We start from the raw sequence: 22,109 nt of genomic DNA on the forward strand, positions 1-22,109 counted from the left end.
AAGCTCTGTCTGAACAAGGTCAAAGTCAACCCCCAAAAGAACCGGACTCAACCCCCACAAAAACCAGACACATAAAATGCACCCATGAAGCTGAGTATAAGAAAAATCACAAGTAATGGCAACCTTCTCAGTTCTACCCCCTTGTGTTCATGCAGGAAGGTGGGTCCTCTGTGGCCCTGTTAGGGGTAAAGGATGTCCTGAGCTAATTCCTTACAGGCTTTGTGGATGCCACCCCTCACTCCATCAAGACCAATCATGGGAACTACAAATCCCATGATTCCCCAAAGGGAAATTGCAAGGACTGAAGGGCCGAGTTAAGCAGCCATTTTCTCAGTTTGTAAATAAAAACCAGCCATGTTCGTGGGGTCTGGGCTCACTTGGCTCGTGCTCTTGACCAGGCAGGTTTGGTCTTGGTTGGTCATTTGGGATTCCAGGTCGGTGGAATGAGTAGGCCACATTTAAGAATTTATCTCCCTCTTTTCTCCCTGAGTTGTACATTTCCTCATTCCCCTATCCTTGTGAATAAACCTTTGTTAACCTTTTGTGTGTGCCGGCAGTTTAAGTCCCCTTTAAGCACGCGGGTGAGGACCCACAGTCAGGCAACCTGTTTTATATTGGGGTTGCCCTGTAACAGCCCAAATCCCTATGTTTTCAAGGACGACAAATAGCTGGATATTTACCAACAACCTCCCAATTTTTCACTGTTGGTAACTAATTAAGCTATTTAACGCACTAAGAACATAGAGCAAAAGATTTCTGTGGACAGCCTCCAGGCTACAGATTATCCAGTATGTGATAGCTGTCACACCTGCCCTTTGCAGGACAGATCACCGGGATCTGGAAACCTTGACCCTGCCTTTGCCATCTTGCCTCCAGCCACCACACATAGACACTGGAGAAATACAGTCCTTGTAGACCAACACTTGTTTTAAAGCATTGCAATCAAGCAAATGTCATTCCTTTTGCATATGCGGCTCACAGCCATCTTGTGTTATTTTTAAATCAATGACTTTTGATTAAATATCAATGAATGTTGGTGGTCTAATGACTGGTGAAGGGTCTGCCCTGTGATATGGATTAGCCATTCAGTGTAATCAGCTCGCACTTGATTCTGCCAGACCACTGGGCCCTGCTCTATGAATAACACTGTGCGGGCAATGACTATGTACTTCCAGGCAAAAGCAGAGGTGAGTTAGGAAGCTTCAAAAGCTGTGGAAGAGAGGAATATGAAAAAAGAATCTTGACTACTCCTCCACTTCTCCTGGACTGAACCATATCACGAGACTCTAAGTTCTTTGCAGGAATGGTGTTCCTCCATGTTCTAGAATGCATCCATTCGAGTGCAGTGCAGAATGGGAAAATGAAACTAGAAGCCCAAATTCTTAGCTACAAAACTCAGATAAAAACAAAGTTGGAACCAGAGTCCATAGGGTTTTTTTGAAATAGCAACAATGCTGAGATTTAAAAAAAACAATGCTTAAGCTATTGACTCAGAAGCTTTGAAATGATAAGACCTGTCACTGCATCCTGTTACAAGGATAAAAATAAAGACAAGAAAATATCCACAATTCAGTTACTTGATGACACTTAAGGATGAAAGCTTTAGCCAGGTGAAGGCCTTTCCTAGCAGTTTTATACTCATCCTCTATCTTGTTGCCATTAGATTGAGTTATTTGTCTTTGAGAAACTCTTTCAGAAGATTCTACTTTAACTACAGTAGTTTATAGTGACATAAACTTTAACCTTGGGATTATAGTGTATGTTTTCTAGTTTGAAGGAAGTTGTATTTTCTTGTATTTCTATAAGAGAAAATCAGATTTAAATTTACTATTCAACTTCAAAATATGTCACCCATTGACTATACCTTCATCAACCTTGTTACTAAATCTCCTTGCAATTAAAAATGGGTGGGCTTATTGGAAACATTTAAAATCTAACTCTGACTCTTTCCAAACAGCAGATTCTGATTTAGAGATTGGCAGTGGGATCTGTGTGTATCGGTACCTTTTAAAAAACTCCCCAGTGCTTCTGATGCCCACTAAAGTTTGGGAATCATGAAGAAGGAATCCCCAATTGAGGTACCAAAGAACTATTTCTAAAAGGGCATCAAGAAAGTCAGCACTCGTCCACGATCTTGAACATGCTGTTTGCAAAAAACAATGTTATTTTGCTATAACTTTATGCTATATATTCCATAAAATTTACTCTCTGAAAGCATACAACTTGGTGATTTTGAGCATATTCACTGACTTGGGCAACTATCACCACTCTCTACTTTTAGAAGATTTTTACCATCCCTAAAAGAAACCTGGTACAGTTAACAATCAATCCCATTCACTTTTCTCCTCTTTCCAACTCCCCCATCCTGGTCTCTGGCAACCACTAATCTACTTTTTGTGCCTATGAATTTGTCTATTCTAGGCATTTCATATGAATGTAATCACATAATATGGAGCTCTTCATATCTTTCTTCTTTCACCTAGCATGATGTTTTTGAGGTTCAGCCACATTGTAGCATGCCTCCATCAGTGTTTCATTCCTTGTATGGCTGAATCATACTCTATTGCAGAGATAGGCCACATTTTGTGTATTCCCTTCATCAGCTGATAGATGGATATTTGGGTCATTTATGGCCATTATGAATAATGTTGCTATGAACATTGATGATAGGTTTCCTTGTACATATTTGTTTTCCATTCTCTTTTTTTTTCCAAGATTTATTTTTATTTATTTATACAAGCACTGGGTACAGTCAGAAGCGCAGGCAGGTGAGAGAATTCACCAGAGCCAGAGCAGGGAGCAGAACAGGCAGACTGACAAAGTACACTGCTGAGGGAAGCAGGAGCAGCGGGCGGCAGGAGAGGTCTGTGCGCCATGTGGGACCCTCCTCCGGTGGCCAGGGAGCAGCTGGGGATCGAATTGGTGCTGCAGAGGCTGCGGGCAGCTTCGCAACCCAGCGCTCAACCGCTGCGACACCGGGGAGGCCCTGTTTTCCATTCTCTTGGGTTTATCTCTAGGAGTGAAATTACTGGGGCAGATTCTATACCTTCTTGTTTCTTTCACTTCCATATCTCAGCCATTTGCTGCTAATCAGAGATTCCAACTAACAGCCAATGAGGAAAGTTCTTGTTTACCATTAAGCAGTCTTTTTCAAAGTAATTCAGCTTTCTAGAATACAGCAAACAATAAAATCCTTTGTCTCCTTTGTCTTCTGACTTTTATGAGTCTTCAATTTACTGGCAGTGTGAATGACTCTCTAGCCTACTTGGCGTATGCCAATATTCCAAGAGATTACTGGTCTTAAAAACTGGTGAGAAATGAGGGACTTGTTTTGCACTTCAGCATTACCACAACATTACACATTAAATGGATTCTCTGGGAAAAAAACTAAAACTCACACAAAGACAGATGAATAGTGAACTTTAAGGTCTAATAGCCTTCCACTCGGAGTCCATTAAAGAAAAATAAAAAAGCCAAACTAAAAAATATGCATGAATGAACATGTACCCACAAACACATGCAAGCACGCACACACGCACCAATCCAATCAACTGAATGTGCCAGATCAAAACAGCCTTTTCGCCTGCCATTTGTTCAATGCAGATGGACAGAAGAAAAAAGATAGATGTTTTCGGGAACAGAAGTTTCTCAGGGAACTTTTATTAACAGAGAATTATCAGAGCAGCTCTGTCTGGGTGGTTAGAAAAGTATCTAATTATTTGTAACAAAGAAAAGCTCAAAGAATGCTTTTAAAAGTATTCTGCTGGAAAACTTGTCCAGAAACTCACATTAGCTCCTGGTGTAATAAAGTTAAATGGGAATCCACTCATTTAAAGAAAAATTAAAACAAGAAATCAAGAAAACTACTGACTATTTGGCAAATGAATCCAAAAGCTCAAATCCTGGTTTAATCCTCCAAGCTTCACACACAAACTAATAAAACATTTATACTTATGGATTCTGTATCAAAGAGCTTAAAAAACAACTCCCGGACCTTCTGGGTTTCAGCTGACACTCAAACAAGATAGCTCTTTTCCTTTAAAAATGTTATTTCAAACTATTTTTTCTACTAATCTGATAACTCAGTTATCCTGATTCTAAATTTAGTCACCTCCTGCCCCCATGCCTATCTTTCTGGATATGAGGCAAAAAGAAAAGGTTAGAAGATTAGGGAGGCAGGCATAGTCTGGCACATGAGTGGCTTGCTAACTTAGGGCATATTTCTTTTCCATGTTGGTGCCTCCATTTCCTCATGTGTGAAATAAATGGGCTCTACTTGTTAAACCAAGGACCATCAAACTTTGTCTTTAAGGGCCAGAGTAAGTATTTTTGGCTTGATGAGCCTCATGGTCTCTATCCCACTCCACTCGGCCATGGAGTGCAAAAGCAACCTTAGACAATACATAAACAAAAGAGCAAGGTTTAAGTGATTCAGTCTGGCCTTCCCGATCATAAATGGGACAAACAATATTGTGTCGATATAGCTCTTGAAATCCAAGTACCTGTTGTGCAAAAAAGAGCTCCCTATTAATTACCAGCTCAGGTCTCTGGACAGGACAGGATTTTGATAACAGCTTAATATCCAGGAACTAAACATTGCCTCAAATTTTGACAGTAGAGTCTACTTTTGGTGGGAATGGAGCACTTTCTGTGACACAGACAAGTAATTTTCTGATATCAGAATGGCTGGAGCTCCTGGTCCAGCCGGTATGATGAAACACCTGGCGAGCCATAAACTATAGGGAGCTAAGGAGACATGGGACTACTCACAGTCATAAAGCATTCCCTTCCTGAGTTTACACAAAAACAGTGGCATTACTGCTTTAACTTACTCACTAGAATATTCTGTTAGCCATCCGGCCCAATACCACTCATTTCTTAAATAATCTGTGTTTTTCCCAGTGGTTTAAAATATTACTTATCATAAACATGATCTATATTGCAGTCTGTCTCTGTTTCCCCTTTTTGACAATCTTTCATGACATTTATTTATTTTTTCTGGATTCCTTGTATCTCAACAATTCTTACAAAGCTTCCATCACTTCTCTCTTAAATGTTACTCTGCAAGGCTCTCTCCTAGAGGCTTGCCCTAGGATTCTGCACAGCCTACTGAGGTTGTGCAGGTTGGCTACTGCATGACGTTACCAGGTCAAGGAGACAGAAGAGGAGTGAAATCCATTCTGTTCTCTGCTTGCCAAGTGGGCATCCACCCATCCACCCATCTCCCCAGTTTCCCATCTTTAGTCCAGATGTCTCCGAAGTCACAGACACATCCCTCCAAACACAGGGAAGCTGTGTCTCCCTGAATGTTCCCCAAGGAACTATAAGCTAAGGCCTCCCAGGGGGATGTCCCAGTCAAGGGACTAGATTGAGACCCAGATAATATCTACAATGCATATTGGTTACTATGTTTCTCTGACTCCACTAGAACTACAGCCTCTGAAGGTGGAGACAGTCTCTTGTTGGATTTTGTATCCCTACAGCCCACTCCAGTGGCAAGCACTGTGATATCCCCGGCTGTCAAATCCTAAATGGATCTGAAAATAAGCAGATTAGCCAGAGCAAGGCAATGCAAATGTAAACTGGGTTTTAAACTAGTTATATTTGTATGTGGTACAAAACAGGGACAGCATCTCTTTTGTACCCCCAGAGTCTTCTGTGAAAGAAGAGACAGGGGATTAAAGGGAGATGAGAAATACTTGGAAGAAAGCAAGGAGGAAGCGGGGAATGGCCTGTGAAAACCGGAAGCAGGGGCTCCATTTCCTCAGCACAGCTCTGGTGCATGAGACTCAAGAGTTGGGACAGATGTGGATGGAGCTGTCCCCACACAGCTCAGAGGTCTCTCTCTGGGAGTCCGGTCAGATATGCATGGCTTTGAGAAGAATAAGTGACTATTCTGACAGGGGAGCCAGGTTCAAAAATTTAAAAGGCATCCCAGCAGCTAAACACAACCAGTCTAAGAAAAGATTCCAGAGGAGAATCAGAAAGACAGCAAGGCTATCCACTCCCTTAGACTAAAGAGCAAAATCTTTAATGTGATGTTCAGGGTCTGCACAGTCCCTCCAAACATGATTAACTCTTTGACATCTGGAAAGCCATTTACTCTCCCCCAGCCCTTTTCTCATCCTCCCCATCTCAGTTGAAGACTACCTCCTCCTCCAGGAAGCTTTCCCTGACCTCCCAACGTCTCCCTGGGGCATGCTCGCTTCACACCCTGGACTTCTCCTTCGCACCCTGCTCATGATTGCAATTAAATACATATTCAATACATAAGCACTTGGAAGGGCAGGGACTGCTTTTTACAAATTATTCTATTTGCAGCATACAACACTGCTGGGAACATATTAATATTTAAGGCCCAACAAGTGTCTGTTGAATGAATGAGTCAATCAATCAGACAGATACCCAATGAAGAAAAAAACTGACATGTGTGTAGAACACAAGACCAAGGAGCCAGGGTTCCCACAGGCACAACAGAGATGGAGCGGAAGCAGGACCAGACCCACTGGAGGCAACAGACAGCCTGGAGCAGGGCTGGCAGCCAACTAGGACCTGTGCCCCATATCCTGGCTGCTTCCCATCAATTCCTGAACTAAAAATCCTCTTTTACACTTTCAAGGGATTTAAAAAAAAAAATCAAAAGAAGACAACTATTTCATGGCATATAAAAGTGATTTGAAATTCATGTCAGTGTCCATAAATGAAGTTTTATTGAAACACAGCTACAGTCGATTTATGTTTTGTCTATGGCTGTTTGCACATGACAGTGGTAGAGTTGAATAGCTATGACAGGGACCACATGAGTGCCAAAGCCCAAAGTATTTATTACCTGGTCCTTTATAGAAAAAGATTACTGACCCCTGGCCTAGAGTGTCTTGGAATTCGATCCCCCAGGACCCACAACAAACCTCACCCAGGGGAATATGCTGAAAAATGGCAGAGAAAAAGTTGCCAGACACTGTCAATGTAAAATGGGACTTATGTCCCCCATGCTAAGGAGGAGAGTAGTTAGATTAATGGCAGCACACACTAGCAATGGACTACTGCATGGCTGTGTTAAAAAAAAAAGAGTTAGACTGAAATGTGCAAGTGTAGAAAGATGCCTTAAGTCACTATTATAGCAATTTATAAAACAATGTGGATAGTATTTTTCCAATGTATTAAAAAGAATGAGTGTATGCATGTGAGAGAATACAGATATCTAGAAGGATATGCCTGATAAATAACTCTGGGGAACTGGACCAGGGATTTTCACTCTTATTTTAAACACTTTTTGCACTCACTGGATTTTTAAAATGAGAATATATATTCTCATAAAATGTATACGAATATGTATGAATGTACATTCATACATATTCACACATTTTCACACACATGTATATTCATACATATATTATTTATATCATATTGTGTATATATACATGTATGTGTGCATATATGTATATATGTACATATATACACACACAAAAATACTGATTTTAGAAAGTTGCTTTTACCTTTATTCCCTTTTGCAGGAGAGCAGCTAACTCAGACAAGAATGTTTCAAAATTCTTGATGATCTCAGGATCATATGGGCCAATTTCTGCATTTCATAGCTGGGATGCTGCACAGAAGCATGCTTTCCTCTGAAACTGCAAAGTCTGATAACAGTGGAAAGCTGCTTGTGTGTTGGTTTTGAGGAAGTTAAGATTAGAACAGGCAGAGAAGTCCTACTTCCCTATTTCTAGAAAACCTAGTCACCTCTTCAACTGGAACAGCTCCTCGAGTCCGCAGGAGGCCAGGTTGCCAGGGGATAAGAACAAACAGTTGCCCCAGGGGCAGCTGGCAGCTGCCTCTTCTGTGGCTCCCTCTAAACAGCAGCTGGTTCTGTCCAGCTGTCCTGTCCCCCAGACCCTTCATAGTCACAAGTCACATTAACGGTTTCTCCATATGGGCAGAGGTGCCCAGAAGTCAGTTGGGTACAGGCCAGGGAAGTGAGAAGTCAAGGCAAAGCCAACAGGTGCATTTCACGTTTGCCCTTGGCCCCCACACCCTTCTGACGCCTACCGAGTCTAACCTTCCATCCTCTGTCTCTTGTGGAAATGTCCTTGGGGCGTCACGGAGGCTTGGCTCTGCCTAACCCTGCTTGAGAGCACGGCCTGCCGCCCTGCTCTGCTCAGCTTGTCATGGATCCTGCCACACCTCCTTGTACAGACCTTCTCCAGCTTCTGGGAGCCCACTCTCCAGCCTACATCCTGGAATCCTGGAATTGTGGGAAGGCCCGGGATGTCCATAATAATCAGGAGCGGGGAGTTGCAGTCCTACTCAACTCACAGGAAACCAGTGTTATCAGTTAGAATAAAGAAGCCATAAATACCCTAAATAGCATTTCTCAAAGAACATTCCAAGAAATACCAATATGTGGGAAGAGAAAGAGATGTGATGAAATTAGGGAAATCCCACACAGGCAATATCATGTGGGGACCTTTTATTTTACAGATTTAAACCACAACTGGTTTAAATCTTAAACAGGATTGGGGGGTGGTGTTGACCATAGACGCTTCTAAGATCCCAATTTTGAAAAGACAGTCCCAGACCATAAGGTCGGGTTCAACAGAGATGCTAGAGTGGTTATGGGCTTCCCTGAGGGCGGTGGCCTCCCCAACCCGGCTCAGACCCCTTCTGCCTAGCTCTGTGGGGGAACCAGACTACATTGCAGCTTCTGAGGTTGATCTCTGGAGAAGTCTACGAAGAGGGAGGAGAGAACTGCCCTTCCAGAGAGACAGCAACTCGGGGGCTGATGAGCAAGCTCCCCAAGGGGCACTCACCATTGGTGGTCGTGTTGACATAGTAACGCCTTCCCTGAGGAGACAAGTAGCTTTGCCAGCCAGGGGGAAGAATGACAGTCTGGCTTTCCTCTCCAGGCGGAGGGGGGACCATCCCAGGCTTCTGTAGAGGAGAAAAGAAAAGATCACACACATTTGGCACTATTGCAACTTCTTTTCAACCAGGAAGTCAAAGGCAACTGAAGTCGGCCTGGAATAACCCAGTGCTAGAGGATGCATGGCCCACAGACCTCCCTGGGGTCACAGGCCACACATGTGTGATTTTGGGGACTGCCTGAGTATGAGGCATGAGGAGCACTTGTTTTTTCAGAGTCACCACGGTAGGGACAGCTTTCCTGAGAGAGCAGAGGGAAATGCCAGTTTACGCTGGACTTTCTTGGGCCTCCCTGGTGGCACAAGGGGTTAAGCACAGCACTGTGAAGCTATCCGCAGCCTCTGCAGCACAAGTTCAATCCCTAGCCAGGGAGCAACCCACATGGTGCAGCAGCAGACCTCTCCTGTCTCACCCACTGCTCCCCACGCAGTGTATTTCAGTCTGCCTGTTCTGCTCCCCACTTTGTCTCTGGTGAATCCTCTCACCCCCTGCACCTCTGGCCTGTACCCCAGTTGTTGTATGCATAAATAAATCTTTAAAACAAAACCAAAAACACTGGACTTTCTCCTTGTCGCCCCTTAGAAAACTGCCCCCATGGTGCTGTGTGTTTGCAGGGCGAGGGTGTGTGTCATTCTGGAAGGCCTGTCACTCAGCATGTTCCATGTGTAGAACCTGAAGCCGAACTCCCTGGGACCGCTGTATGCAGCAGCAGACGAGGCTCAGGGCTTGCTGTGTGAACCCACCAGAAATAATTAATACAAGTCTCAGCAAAGCAAGATGTAAAACCTATAACAATACCGAGAATCAATGAAGAGCTAGCTGGGGTTTTTCTCGTTAAGTGTTCAAATCACTCTGGCAGAGAGACTGAGGATATACCTTGCAATAGAGACTTCCTTTTCATCTTACGCACTTATGTGCTGTTAATTCATTTAACCATGCAGTGGTACTCCTCTTTAAAATATCAATCAGAGAGAAATATAAAAAACAGAAACTGGTGCAGACACAGATGTTAAAATAGAGGTGATTTCTGGTAGTGGGATTCTGGGCAATTTTTATTCTCTTCTTTTTACTTATTTTTTCCATCTTCAATATAAACAAGAACTGTTAGCTAAAGAACATTTAGAAATAAGGACAGAGGATCCAAATTAGCCCACACAATTGCTGTGTCATGTGAAGGAACTAAATTGACTAAAATCAGAATTCTAGCCACACAGGCAGAGGGCCACAGATTTCTTAGCAAAGTTAGACCCTGCTCAGAAAAACTGAAACTCATCAGTTCTTAAATGACCTCAGCGCCCCCTAGCAATGCCCATAGAGGGGATTTTGGTTCACAGATGACCACTGCTTGGGAAAGCAAGGCAGCAGAGTGAAAGAAAACAGGAAGACACGCAGCTGCCAGCCTGCTCCTATGCTTTCTGAAGGCTGCAGAACCACATGTTTCAGCTTCCCACGGTGCCCTGCATGCCCTCAGCGGGGATCAGATCAATCCTAGCTGCTCCTGGGACTTGGAGTAAACACAGCTTCCCTGTGGCCCTGTGTAGCTGTGGTGTCTGTTTCATTATGAATTTTCACAATTTAATTAAAAGCTTTCCCCTATGCCCTGAATACTTCTGTCTCCCACACCTGTTAACCTGTAGTGCCTCTTTGATTCAGTAAGCCTACTCTGAACCAGCACCTGCCTCAGGTGCTGGTGAGACAGACAGTAGGTGGGCTACCTTCTCTCCAGGGGAGCACATCCACTGGGCTCAGGACACACCTGAGCATGCTTCTCTGGCCTCCAGACTCTGTTCTGGCCTCTCCAGTTTGGAAGGTGGGCCAAATGCATGCAAGGCAAACTGCCTTATGATGCACCCAGTGTGTGCAAAGTTATATAAAATCTCACATACCAGAGATGCACATTTTGGCTGAGATAGGCTAGGAGTAAAGTAGGAACTAGAGAAGTTGGGGGCCTTGGAAATGAGAGTTTCACTTTAGCGAGGAATGAACCAGACAAGTAAGATGTTAAGTGGCCTCTGCTGGAGTCAAAGACCTTAGCGCATCTAAGATGGGAAGCCTGGCATTTGTCCAAATAACCCGGGAGGAAATAGGAAATTGTTAAAGGGTATTAAGCAAGGGTCAGATTGACATGGCCAGAAATAGGTTGCAGAGGTGGAAGGAACCCAGAAGCACAGTGAAATTAGTCCTCCAGCCTTGGGCTCAAAAAGCCTCCAGTTCCGATCTTTCTAGGCCACTTAGTAGCCACATGGCTCAGGGACATGAGTCAGGTAGCTGCATCTATTTCCGCATTGATAAAACAGAGGGTGATAATATGAATCCAGTTGGAAGAACTGTAGAATGAGCAATAACAAACACAGCACCTAGGAGAGTGCCCGTCGCCAGCAGTGATCAATAAATGGGGTTCTCAGCAGAAGGGGGGCATCTAAATGCCAAGCAGGATCAGGCTTCACACAGCCCCAGCCTAATGTGATGTGAAGTTCAGAGACATGTATCCCAGCCTCCACCCCAACCTCACCATCACCGAGTCTGAAATGTCACATTAATAGTCACTTCTCCAAGGTTTCTGTTTCCAAGACTACCCCACTATTAAGGCAAACACAGACCTGCTGGGAGGTTAACACATTAAGACGTGGACTAATACTGACTAATACGTTCTGGTGAGAAGGCTGGTGGGTGAGGAGACCTCTGCTTACCTGCACTGATTGAGTGGCTGAGCAGAACCTTTGACTTTCTGTGCCCCACCTGTGAAACAGAGACAGCAATGCCTGTCTCTTCTCTGGAGTTGCATAATGCTTTTCTCTTTAGAAAGACGGGTGAATTTATCCAACTCTGTGGGTTCAGAATAAACTCTGGTTTACAACTGAGGACACTGATGACCAAGAAGGTGCCTTGGCTGCTCTGAGGTCTCCCCCATCTTTTAAATGCAGGACCCCCAGTTTGAACCCCACTCCTATTTGGCCAAGAAGGGTCAACTTGGCCTATTTCCTGATTGGCCAACGTGGCAAAGATGTCTCCACGGCCTCCTCCAGCACAGCTGTGGTCCCACTGTGCCCACAGCCCCCACACAGCCACAGTCCCCTAGCTTTTCCTGTCTCCCAGAAAGGCATGCCTCCTGTTGGTTGAAACAAATCGGGAATCAAAAGATGTGGAGATGTGGGTCCATAGCAAAGAGATCTGAAAACAGCACTCAAACACTGGCACAAACATGTCCACAGCACTAGCATCCAGATAAGTGAAATATATCCACACAAAGAAGTACCTAGTCACCCAAAGGAACGAAGAGCTGATACCTACTATGCCAGGGTAGACCTTGCCATCATGATAAGTGAAGTATGCTGGACATAGGGGCACAGATTGTAGGACTTCTGTGCAATGTCCGGAACAGGCAAATGCAGAGAGACAGAAAGCAGACTAGTGGTTGCCAGGGACTGGGAAGATGGGAGAATGATGCAGAGTTTATTCTGTGGGATGATAGAAATATTCTAGAACTAGATAGTGGGAATGGTTGCACAAAACTGAATATAAAAGTTACTGATAAATTTTATGTAAGGTGTATTTTATAAAAATAAAAATTGTTTTGAAGATGTGGAGAAGGCAGGGATTAGGCCCCCTACCTGCACATCCTCATTTAAGAAACCCAAGCCACCAGCATTACTTCACCCCTGATGGCTGCGGAAGGGCAGGCCTCCTGGGAGAGATGCCCAGAGCCATCAAGCGGATACAGTGAGTTACTACCCAATAATTAAGGTCTTTCTCAACTTCTTCTTCTAATTACTTTCTTTCCAAGTTAAATCTTTCCCTTCCTTCCCTAGTCCTGGGGCATTTCCTTTTCCATTCTGTCAGTTCTTTCCCATGGGAATAGGAACTAGAAGGAGAGGAGACACAGGTCCTAAGATTGGGGGCCCAAACGACAGGGAACAAGTTTGGAAGTAGTGGGAATAGGGAGAGAGGAAGACATTGCCCTCAATTCAGAAATTCTTAACCAAATGCACAGAGACTTCGTGGAAACTGTAAAACATAGCTTCTTTCCCTGGGTTAGAGTGCAAGCCTGACTTCAAGTCTCCTTTTGCTCCTTCAGCTGGGTCCCCTTGTTCAGTAAACAATCTGTTCAACTGTATATGGGTGCCCATCTTCTGAGACTCAGAGGAAAACTATTGATCTCCTGCCCCCCAAAATAGAGGCGTGTTTGCACATCCACACTTATCCTACTTCTTATGGAATACCAAGAGGTTTCTAGGTCACTTCAGAGTCCTATTCCAGCAGGTAATCAAGAAACATCTGTGCCCAGAGGCCACCTGTGCCCACAACAGTGACTTTCCACTGACCAAATGTTCACGGTGCACCAAGCACTGGTAGCACCTGACAATTTCACGTTTCCCCATTTTCTCAGGGATCTGAGACTCTACAGAGTTTAACAACTCACCTAATGTCACACAGTTAATTAAATGGTATTACAAACTTTAAAATATTGACTTTTTTCTAGAGACTTCTATCCAGTTATCTAAATCCAGGTGACCTCCAGCCCATCCGTCCCCAGGTCTCCACAATCAGCTCCATTTCTTCACCTGACCACCTGACACCAGCTCTCACCCAAGGAGGAGCTGGGGCTGGTTCCCCTGCCTGTCTCACAGTCTCCAGAGGAGCATATGCCTTCCCAGAAGACGTGCAGAAATATCACCGCCCACATCCAAGCAGTCACGTTCCCCGGCTGCAGGCTGACTTCCTCATCTCCTTATTTAAAACAACACAACCCAAGAAATTTTCCTCTTTAATGATGGCTACTGAGTCCCCCTGGAAAAAGAAATGAGCAGGCGAACAAAGAGGAGTCACCCGGAGATGGAAAACCAGCCCCGATCCAGCAAGGTTTCTCAAAGCGTGGTCTCCGGGATACTCTGTGGGTCACCTGGGATGTGGGTTAAAGTGCAGATTCCCGGGCCCCAATCCACCACAAATCCACCTGGAATGTGGGAAGCTGAATTTTAATGCACATCTCAGGTAAGTCTTATACTGACTGAACTCAGAAGAGACTGACTGCAGTTTTAGAGGGAGCAACTGAGAGGAAACATTTCTGAAATGAAAACTGAGAATGCAAAATTTTAAGTAGCACAATTCATAAAAGGGCAGTGTTTAGCTGCATGCCTACTCACAAAAACAGTCTCCTTTCCCCTAGCCCGGACCCTTCATAGACTATTTAAAGAGAGATTCAATCTTGGCTCTGTAGCGTCTAGGCAGTGCAGACCTCACACATAATCCCCACAGTCTCTACCTCTGTTCAAGTTCAACCAGGGACTCCACATCCCCCTGCGGAACTCCATTCCCCCTCAGGAGGCTTTGGGGAGCACCTGATTCTTACCTTCTGAAGATGTGAGCAAATGCTACTTGCCGATGTTAACGGGTGGTCGTCAGACACTTGATTTAGCAGCCAGATCAGACAGTTTTAAGGTTCCCCCACTTCACGTCTTCTCACACCCCAAACCCAGAAGCAATAGGAGCTCTAAAGAAAGGCATATCCACGGGGCCCCACACCCCCACTCCCCCCACACCCAGATCTATATATAACATCTCTGAAGTTGTCAGCCTAACGAGCCACTTTCTGGCAGGCCTGTTGCCATGGCAATGACTGCTAATGAGCCCAGTGCCCGTGATTGGCACTGCTGAAGTCTCCTCCACAAAGAACTCTCCAGCAAGTTCTTCCTTCCCCAACCACATAGTCAGCCGGGATGCCCAGAAGCAGCCAGGGCAAGGTGGGGTGTGTGAACGCAGTCCCTGTGAATCAGCGTGTACTAGTAGCCCCTGAGCAGTCCTGGAGCCAGGAGCCAAAAGTAACCTTCACTGGCACCTCTACACTCAGCAGGTGCTCACCCGAGGGATGACAGGGGCTGCAAGGAAGACACAAAGAAGACGAAGTCCAGCTGAGCTGGAGACTGGGAAGTCACATCTGCCTACACCTTTCTGCTGCACACCTGTTTAGAGGGAAGAGACTCCTACACGAGGCTGGGAACAGCTCCCCGAAAACACAACCTCCTCTGATGAGTTAAAACATAAATCACAAAGCAGGACCCCACTCCCTACGGTGATGCCGTCAGTCTCAGAATCCACATCTCCAAGAATATTGGACATTTTCCTCTGTCCCACAGATAAAAGTGCTATTCTCTCTAGTTCTGACCCCTTTTCTATTCATTCAGAGAGGGATTCTCATAGAATAGCAGGGAAGAAAGTAGGGGACCCATGGCCATGGCACAGTGCACTCTGGGAAATGTAGTCCTCACAAGGAGTCATGTAGGCTGGTGGGGAGGGGCCTTCATATTCTACTCAGGGTGAGAGGACTGGAGACTTGACCAGAGGGGGCAGAAGGAAGAAAGACCACACAACAGAGAACGTGCTGTAAACTTGCGAAGCAGCACCAACTCCATGCTATTCCTACCTTTAGTCTCAGCATAGTACCTGACATTGAAAGAAAGGAAGAAAGAATGAATAGAAACTGGGAATTGTGGTAGAAATTGAGCTTTAAAAGATCTGAGGAAATTATCTTACCAAACAAGTAAACTGGGAACAGGAGTTCAAGCAATGCATGTGGCCCAGCTATGAAGGAAATCCCAGCTTTGGGTGTGATGGACTGGACTGTTCAACACTGAGTACAAGGCAGTGGAAGAGACAAGGCAACAGTGTTTCCTTAATTGCAGAAAACAAATTGAGAAACAGTATCTAGAGGCCTTGGGAGAATTACAAACTTCTAATCATGACCTTGTACAGTATCCAGAAGAAAAAATTCAGGAAATCACTTAGCAACCTCAATAAAAGACAGGAAGGTCCTGTATCCATGATACAAGAGCAAATTATTTTAAGGAGAGAACTAATGAAAAATAAAAAAATAAAAAAAACAAGGTATGTTGGCTTGGAAAAGAAAACAAAATTATATAAAAAAGGAACAGGAAATGTTCAAAATAGTAGGGAAATTTAAAAGGTAATAATAGAAGGAACATTCGCATTGGTAGCAATAGAATGTGGAATGTTACCAAAAAAAATTAGTCATGTTCAAAACAAATTTAAGATCTTTTCCAGGAATGCAAAGAAAATGGAAAAAATTAAAATGGGGGACTGAAGAGCAAGTCAAGTTAGGTGTGCTAGGTGTTTCCCTAAGAAGAGTTTGAACAAAAGCTATAAAAAAGGAAACTATAAACAAAGGTTGACAGGAAAAGAAGAAAAAAAAATAAAGAAGCACAACTTCCCTGCACTAAAAAGAGGTCTTTATTTTCAGAAGGTTCTGTGCTGCTTTAGGCAAAATGGATTTTAAAGGCAGACACACCCTAAAGAGATATTTGCACAGCAGAGATAAAGTCCATTCATCATTTAAATGGAAGGAAAGTGTCTCTAACAAAGGAAGACAAATAAAACTGGCTCAGACTTCTCTACAATCCCATTTCAAAAACACACCTCTAGATTATTCTATGGAAAATTCTGAGACCTCCCTATGTGGCCAGGAGTAAAGGTGGCTCTGGAGATATACTACTCATGTGTCCTCCTTAGTATAAGTGGCTTAAAAATGTGCCCCAACTGCCTGAAAGACTGAGACAAATAAAGATGAAGAAAGATGTCGTAGTAAAAAGGACTGAAAAAGGAGAAGCTTTAAAACTTGTAAATAATTATCACAAATCTAATTAAAGAACTTGTGTCCACATCTCTATCCTCAAAACATAGTATAAAAAAATGAATTAAACTGGACTGAAAAATCCAGATAATGCTAGAAAAAAAAATCAAGAGGTAGGAGTAAAGAGCAGAGGGAGGGCTTCCCTGATGGCGCAGCGGTTGAGCGCTGGGTTGCGAAGCTGCCCGCAGCCTCTGCAGCGCCGGTTTGATCCCTGGCTGCTCCCCGGCCACCAGAGTAGGGTCCCACATGGCGCGCAGACATGGCGCGCAGACCTCTCCTGCCACCCGCTGCTCCCCTCAGCAGTGTACTTCGGTCCTTCTGCCTGCTCTGCTCCCCGCTCTGGCTCTGGTGAATTCTCTCACCCTCCCGCGCTTCTGACTGTACCCAGTGCTTGTATAAATAAATAAATAAATCTTTAAAAAAAAAAAAAAAAAAGCAGAACAGAGCCTTTCCTTCCCATCCTTAAAAAGAAACTTGCTTTTCTTCCTCTTTTCCCTCCCACCCAGGCCCTCAGGTATCTGCCCAATTTGCTCCATCCTCTGGCATCTAATACTGCTCTCCCTCTTTCCTGGAAAAGGACAGATTCCCAGCCAGAAGAAACACAGCAAAAGGGAACTTTTTCTTGGATCCTGATGCTGCGTCTCAAACCAGCACTTTTTATTTACCCCAGGGACAATAGCTTCGACAGGGAGTCCTGAACTCTAGGGTCTATTAAAGAGGACAGGGTGTGACCAAAGCACTTTGCCAGCTGAGGGAACATGCAGTAGGAAGCTGTCACATCCCCAAGACCTCACCTGTACTACCTGTTTGGAATGGAGGTTCTCAAAGTGTTTGTGGAACCAGTTTTAAGATTTTTCTTCCTGTGATTTTGATATATTTGTAGTTTTGTTTTAGCTAATGCCTCCAGATGTTTTTCCTTTTGTCATGGACTGATGAACTATTTTCCAGGAATGGAGGACTTTTGTTTGCCACACTGGACAATACCTGGAGATTGACTGTACTTTTTCTTTCATACTGGAACCCTGAAAAATTATCATCTGAGGCTGCACCCCAGCATCCACACATTTGACCTTCGTTGCCATAGAAATGGTGACAAAGTGAAAGGGGGGTATCATTGGGAAGAAAGGATGCCCTGAACAAACTCCACAAACACAGGTTTTATGCACCCCACCCCCACTCCAGACCAAAGAGATCCAAGACACCCAGAATTACAAATCCCATAATGTCATCATCACTGAAGGGAGGATTGCTGGGAACTGAGGGTGGAGTTAAGCAGCCAGGTTTGGTATAAAACCAGACATGTGGGTCTTGGGGGGCTCTTGGCTTTTTGCAGGCTCTCAGCGTGTCATTGGGGTTCCAGCTCAGCAGAACTGAGCTCTCTTTCTCCATGAGCTATTCATTTCTTCATTTCCCCTTCTTTTGTAAATAAACCCTTTATTAACCTTTTTGTGTGTGCCTGCAGTTGAGTGTTACTGTAAGTCCCTTTTAGGTGCATGGGTGAGGACCCACAATTTAGCCAACCCATTTCATATTGGGGTTGCCCTATAGCAACAGCATTTTAAAAGCCAAAGCTATGCCCTAAAAGGAGACGATGCAGGTACTTCCCGTGTCTGGGCACATCTGCTTCCTTTGGGCCACTCTGGTTGGGTCCCTGTGTGGTACCTAAAGCTCACCTTCAGTTTTTTGCCAATAAGATGCTCTTCTTCCTTCTACTTCTCTATTTGCAGAATTTCTCAGCAAATATGATCAGCGATTTTGCCAGAACCCTCCAAGAATATGCTCAAACCCCTCTTACTAAAAATCATGTGGTTAAATGGGCTACCTCTTTGAATCTATTAATGGGCTACCTCTTTGAATCTATTAAAGAAACTTTCCAAACAAGGCTTTAATCACTTAAATGCAAAAGTTCCCGAGGACTCTTCCAAATCTGGTACAGCCCAAGTGCACTTAGGCCTCACTGCTCAGGGTGGATGGATGAAAGAGATCACATCCATAGCAATAATCCACATATCACTGTCTGAACCACCACTTGTTTATGCCGGAACTCCATCCCAAGAAGTCTCCCTGGAAGATATCTACAAATGTTCAGAGGTGGCTCACTCAGGCCCCGCATCTCCAGACCCAGTGGAGCATCTTAATACATCCTTCCTTGCTTACACACACTTTCCGCACACCCTTACCCCATCTGTCCTCCATCCACAAAGCTGCTAGAGAAAGCCTCTCACTGTGACTAAAAGGTAGGCATTGGTGCCATTGGAGTTTCCTCCCAGCACCCCCAAAGTTGCCAGCATGGGCCTGGAGGCTGAACCACTTTGATCACTCTGGCTCCTGAAAAGTTCAGCAAGGGTCCTAGCCACACTGAGCAGCCATCTGCAAGCTCCTCGGTGTCTCCCTGGGCATTAATCAACTCACTGGGTCTGTTTCTCAGCTGGGCAGGGAGAGGACACAGAACAATAAACTCTGTATTTTCTGACCCTAAAAAAGAATGGAGTGATCTGGTTAACCAGGAATTTTGATGAACACAATTACAATGTAGTCCATGCAAAGATACAGGAAATCAACTCTCCCAGCAAAACTTGAGCTGAAAAACATGGGGTCTCCAGTGGGGCAAAGACTGATGAAAAAGTTCACAAATAATAGTGCAAATTGCGGGGATGAATTGGATGGCCTCTCCTGGGTCAGAAGTCTCTGGCTTCTGACCTTGCAGTGGCCTTGAAGTGTCTGGGGTCAAGCAGTCGAGGGTCGGAAGGAATCAATCACGCAGGAAGTACTTCTACAAGCCTTGCACACATTCCTGCATGAGACTTGACTTCAGCGACCCCAGAGGGAGAACTTTTATTATCTTAGCACCTGCCATACAGATATGAGATAGAAGGGCTAATTAATAGGATTCCAAAGCAGAAAATGAAGGAACAAGGAGCTCTCGATGTTAGCACACTTCTATCTGAGACGGTGGCTGGCGACATCTGCTCAGTGACGCCATAAGGATGTCAGGGATCTGAGAGATGCCAACTCCTCTGCATCTCTTGGGAGAATCTAAGCATTAACCAAACAGTATAATTGTGCCACAGAATATGTTACAGCCCACAAGCCTCATGGCTGTGTTTATGGCCATTCAGGGAAGAGGTTCACACAGGTGCTCTGGAAACACAGACAGCAAAGTGGGGAGTAAGGGAAGCAGCAGCTGCTGGGATTTGGGGACTCCAGAGAAAGCCCACAAGCTGTGTCCCATTTCTAAGGTATGATCCTGATGCTTCAAAACCATAAAGGGGATGGTTCCCAGCAACCGATTCCGGCTTCTAGCTTCTGTGCAGGGCTTAGATACCTGAGGGATACCTGAGGGATTCTGTTCACCAACTTCTGATGAACAGGCATTTTATTTCAACTCCCAGCTGAGGCTGAGGAATGCAAGCTCCTTTCCTCCAAACCCTTCCCTGGCAGATAAAAATAGCATGGCCATTCTGATAGTCTGCCTCCACTTGGGGACTGACGCATTAGCAAAAAGCACTCAAGCCTAGGCATAAAGCGACCGTATTCCCAGGCAAACTGTAATTTACACAGTTCCCTTTGCCCCTCTGGGTCTCAACTTACTGATCTGTAAAATGTGGGCTGCCAGCCCTCGAATGCAGGCTTCTATGACCTGAGGAACATCTTCTGGAATGGTGCAACATCACCACAAGGGAAATTTCAAGGCATTTAAATGACCAGTGCAAGCTTGTAAAAGCAGCAGCCGCATAAACAAAGGAGATGACAGTGACCTCCTGACAAGGAGCGTAAATGTTCATGAAACAGTGCTTTTCTTTCAGTTGCATATTTCCACCTCACTCTTCTGAGGTCTGGAAGAGGTCACAAACTCTTTTGGTCTAGATACTGGTTCATTTGTTCAACTAAATCCAACTTAGAATTGACGGGTAAGAAATGCAGAGACATCAGTAAAGTGAGTTAACGAAAGTCGGAAATCATGTAGGCACAAACCAGGATATTAAATTGTGGGCATTACCTTTCAAGCCTGTACACTTAATACCCACCTCTACTAAACCCGTGTTCGCTTTGCTACAGCGAAGGCTAAAATGTCCCTATTTGTCGAAGAAAGGAATTAGGTGGAGGTCAGCACTTCTCACAGTCCTGAAGGATCTCAAAATGCAGCCTAGATTTTCTTTGCTAGCATTTTTCCTTTTCCTTTTTTTTTTGAGATTCATTTATTTATGCACACAAGAGCTGAGATATAGGCCAGAGGTGTGGGGGGTGAGAGGATTCATCAGAGACAGAATGGGGAGCAGAACAGGTGGATCCACTGAAACACACTTCTGAGAGGAGCAGCGGGTGAGACAGGAGAGGTTGCTGAGCCATGTGGGTCACCTCCCTGGCAGGGGATTGAACTTGTGCTGCAATTGCGTCACAGTGCTGACGCCACCAGGGAGGCCCCCCCTTGCTTATCTCTATTACCTAACAGTTTTAGTGATCCTGTTTCAGAAGATACTTGTGACAGACACGGTGAGGGTTGTTCATCAATAACACTTTCTCTAGAGAGCTCCAGGCAGGTGGAGCCTCTTCTAGATGATTCCTGGTCAAACTTACCTCTGCAGAGAAATCCTGGGAAGAAGAAAGTTTTGCCAACACTTAATATTGAGACAAAGAGTAGGTGGGAAGAAATACTAGTGAGGCTCTTCCCCAGCCTTCTTTTAGTATTAAGCCACAAAACCTCCAAACACCTTATGCCATTGTTTCCGGCACTTTCTAAAGTTGTTATTGCTCTGAAGACAACCCCATAGCCAAATTTACCAGGCATTCTGTTCCATTCCAACTGGACTTAGGAAGTTCGGAAGGGAGTTGAAAGTTGCTAGCTCAGCCAGTCACCCGCTCACAACCTCATGCAAAGCAGCCTGCCACCAGAAAGGAACTTCAAGGGCAAGTGATATAGCCACTGCCCACAGATCCTCCAGGGAAGAAAGCAGGCTTCCCTGGGTGCCATTGTAAAGAGCTCACTATGGCACCAAGGTGGGCGTCTCTGAGGGCCTGACTCTGGCTGCCATCCAGCAGGTGCAGCCTGGTGACTACTAGCTGCAGGTCCATGGGCACCAAAAGAAAATTTCTCACCATGGAAACTCATTCCGGTAACTCAGCAGTGCTGATGGTCTGAGCTCTAAATGATGCCAATCAAAGACTTCTGACTCGGAGAGGCGGCTCCCAGTGAGACCTAATTGGTTCTGAACCCTGAGCACCTGAGGGAGATCAAGGCTAACAGGGGCTGGAAGAGTTTCCGCCAGTCGGTTCCAAACTGACATTTCTGGAGCCTCCACTACTGGTGCATATAAAACTAGACAAATGGTGACAGCTGAGGATATTATTGCGGCGATTTGAGACCTACCACAGCTCTGTGGTACCACACAAAAAACATGGGATGTGAATTGGGAGCCCCGAGTGCCAGGCCCAAAGCTGCCTCTGTCTTGCATCCTGCAGATCTTCAGCAACTTGCTTCATCTCTGCTGCTTGGCCTCAATTTCCTCATGTCAAAAACCATGGAAGTTGGACCAGATGGTCTTCA

General features: G+C 44.8%; 1 protein-coding gene across 5 annotated transcripts in view; it reads right to left on the reverse strand.

Moving 5' to 3' along the window:
* Nucleotides 1-22,109, reverse strand: part of GAS7 (growth arrest specific 7) — a 217,413-nt gene that overhangs the window by 76,121 nt on the left and 119,183 nt on the right. For 3 of the 5 annotated variants that reach the window (XM_054689112.1, XM_054689111.1, XM_037495495.2), the window contains exon 2: nt 8,808-8,928. In XM_054689112.1, the coding sequence (XP_054545087.1) occupies nt 8,808-8,928 (121 nt within the window). Of the gene's footprint in view, nt 1-8,807; nt 8,929-15,450; nt 15,546-22,109 lie in introns of those variants that run through there. The other 2 variants (XM_037495494.2, XM_037495497.2) reach the window with 2 other exon arrangements.

Source organism: Talpa occidentalis, unplaced genomic scaffold (genome assembly GCF_014898055.3).
Source record: "Talpa occidentalis isolate TD23 unplaced genomic scaffold, MPIMG_talOcc4v2.1 talOcc4.7, whole genome shotgun sequence".
NCBI lineage: Eukaryota > Metazoa > Chordata > Mammalia > Eulipotyphla > Talpidae > Talpa > Talpa occidentalis.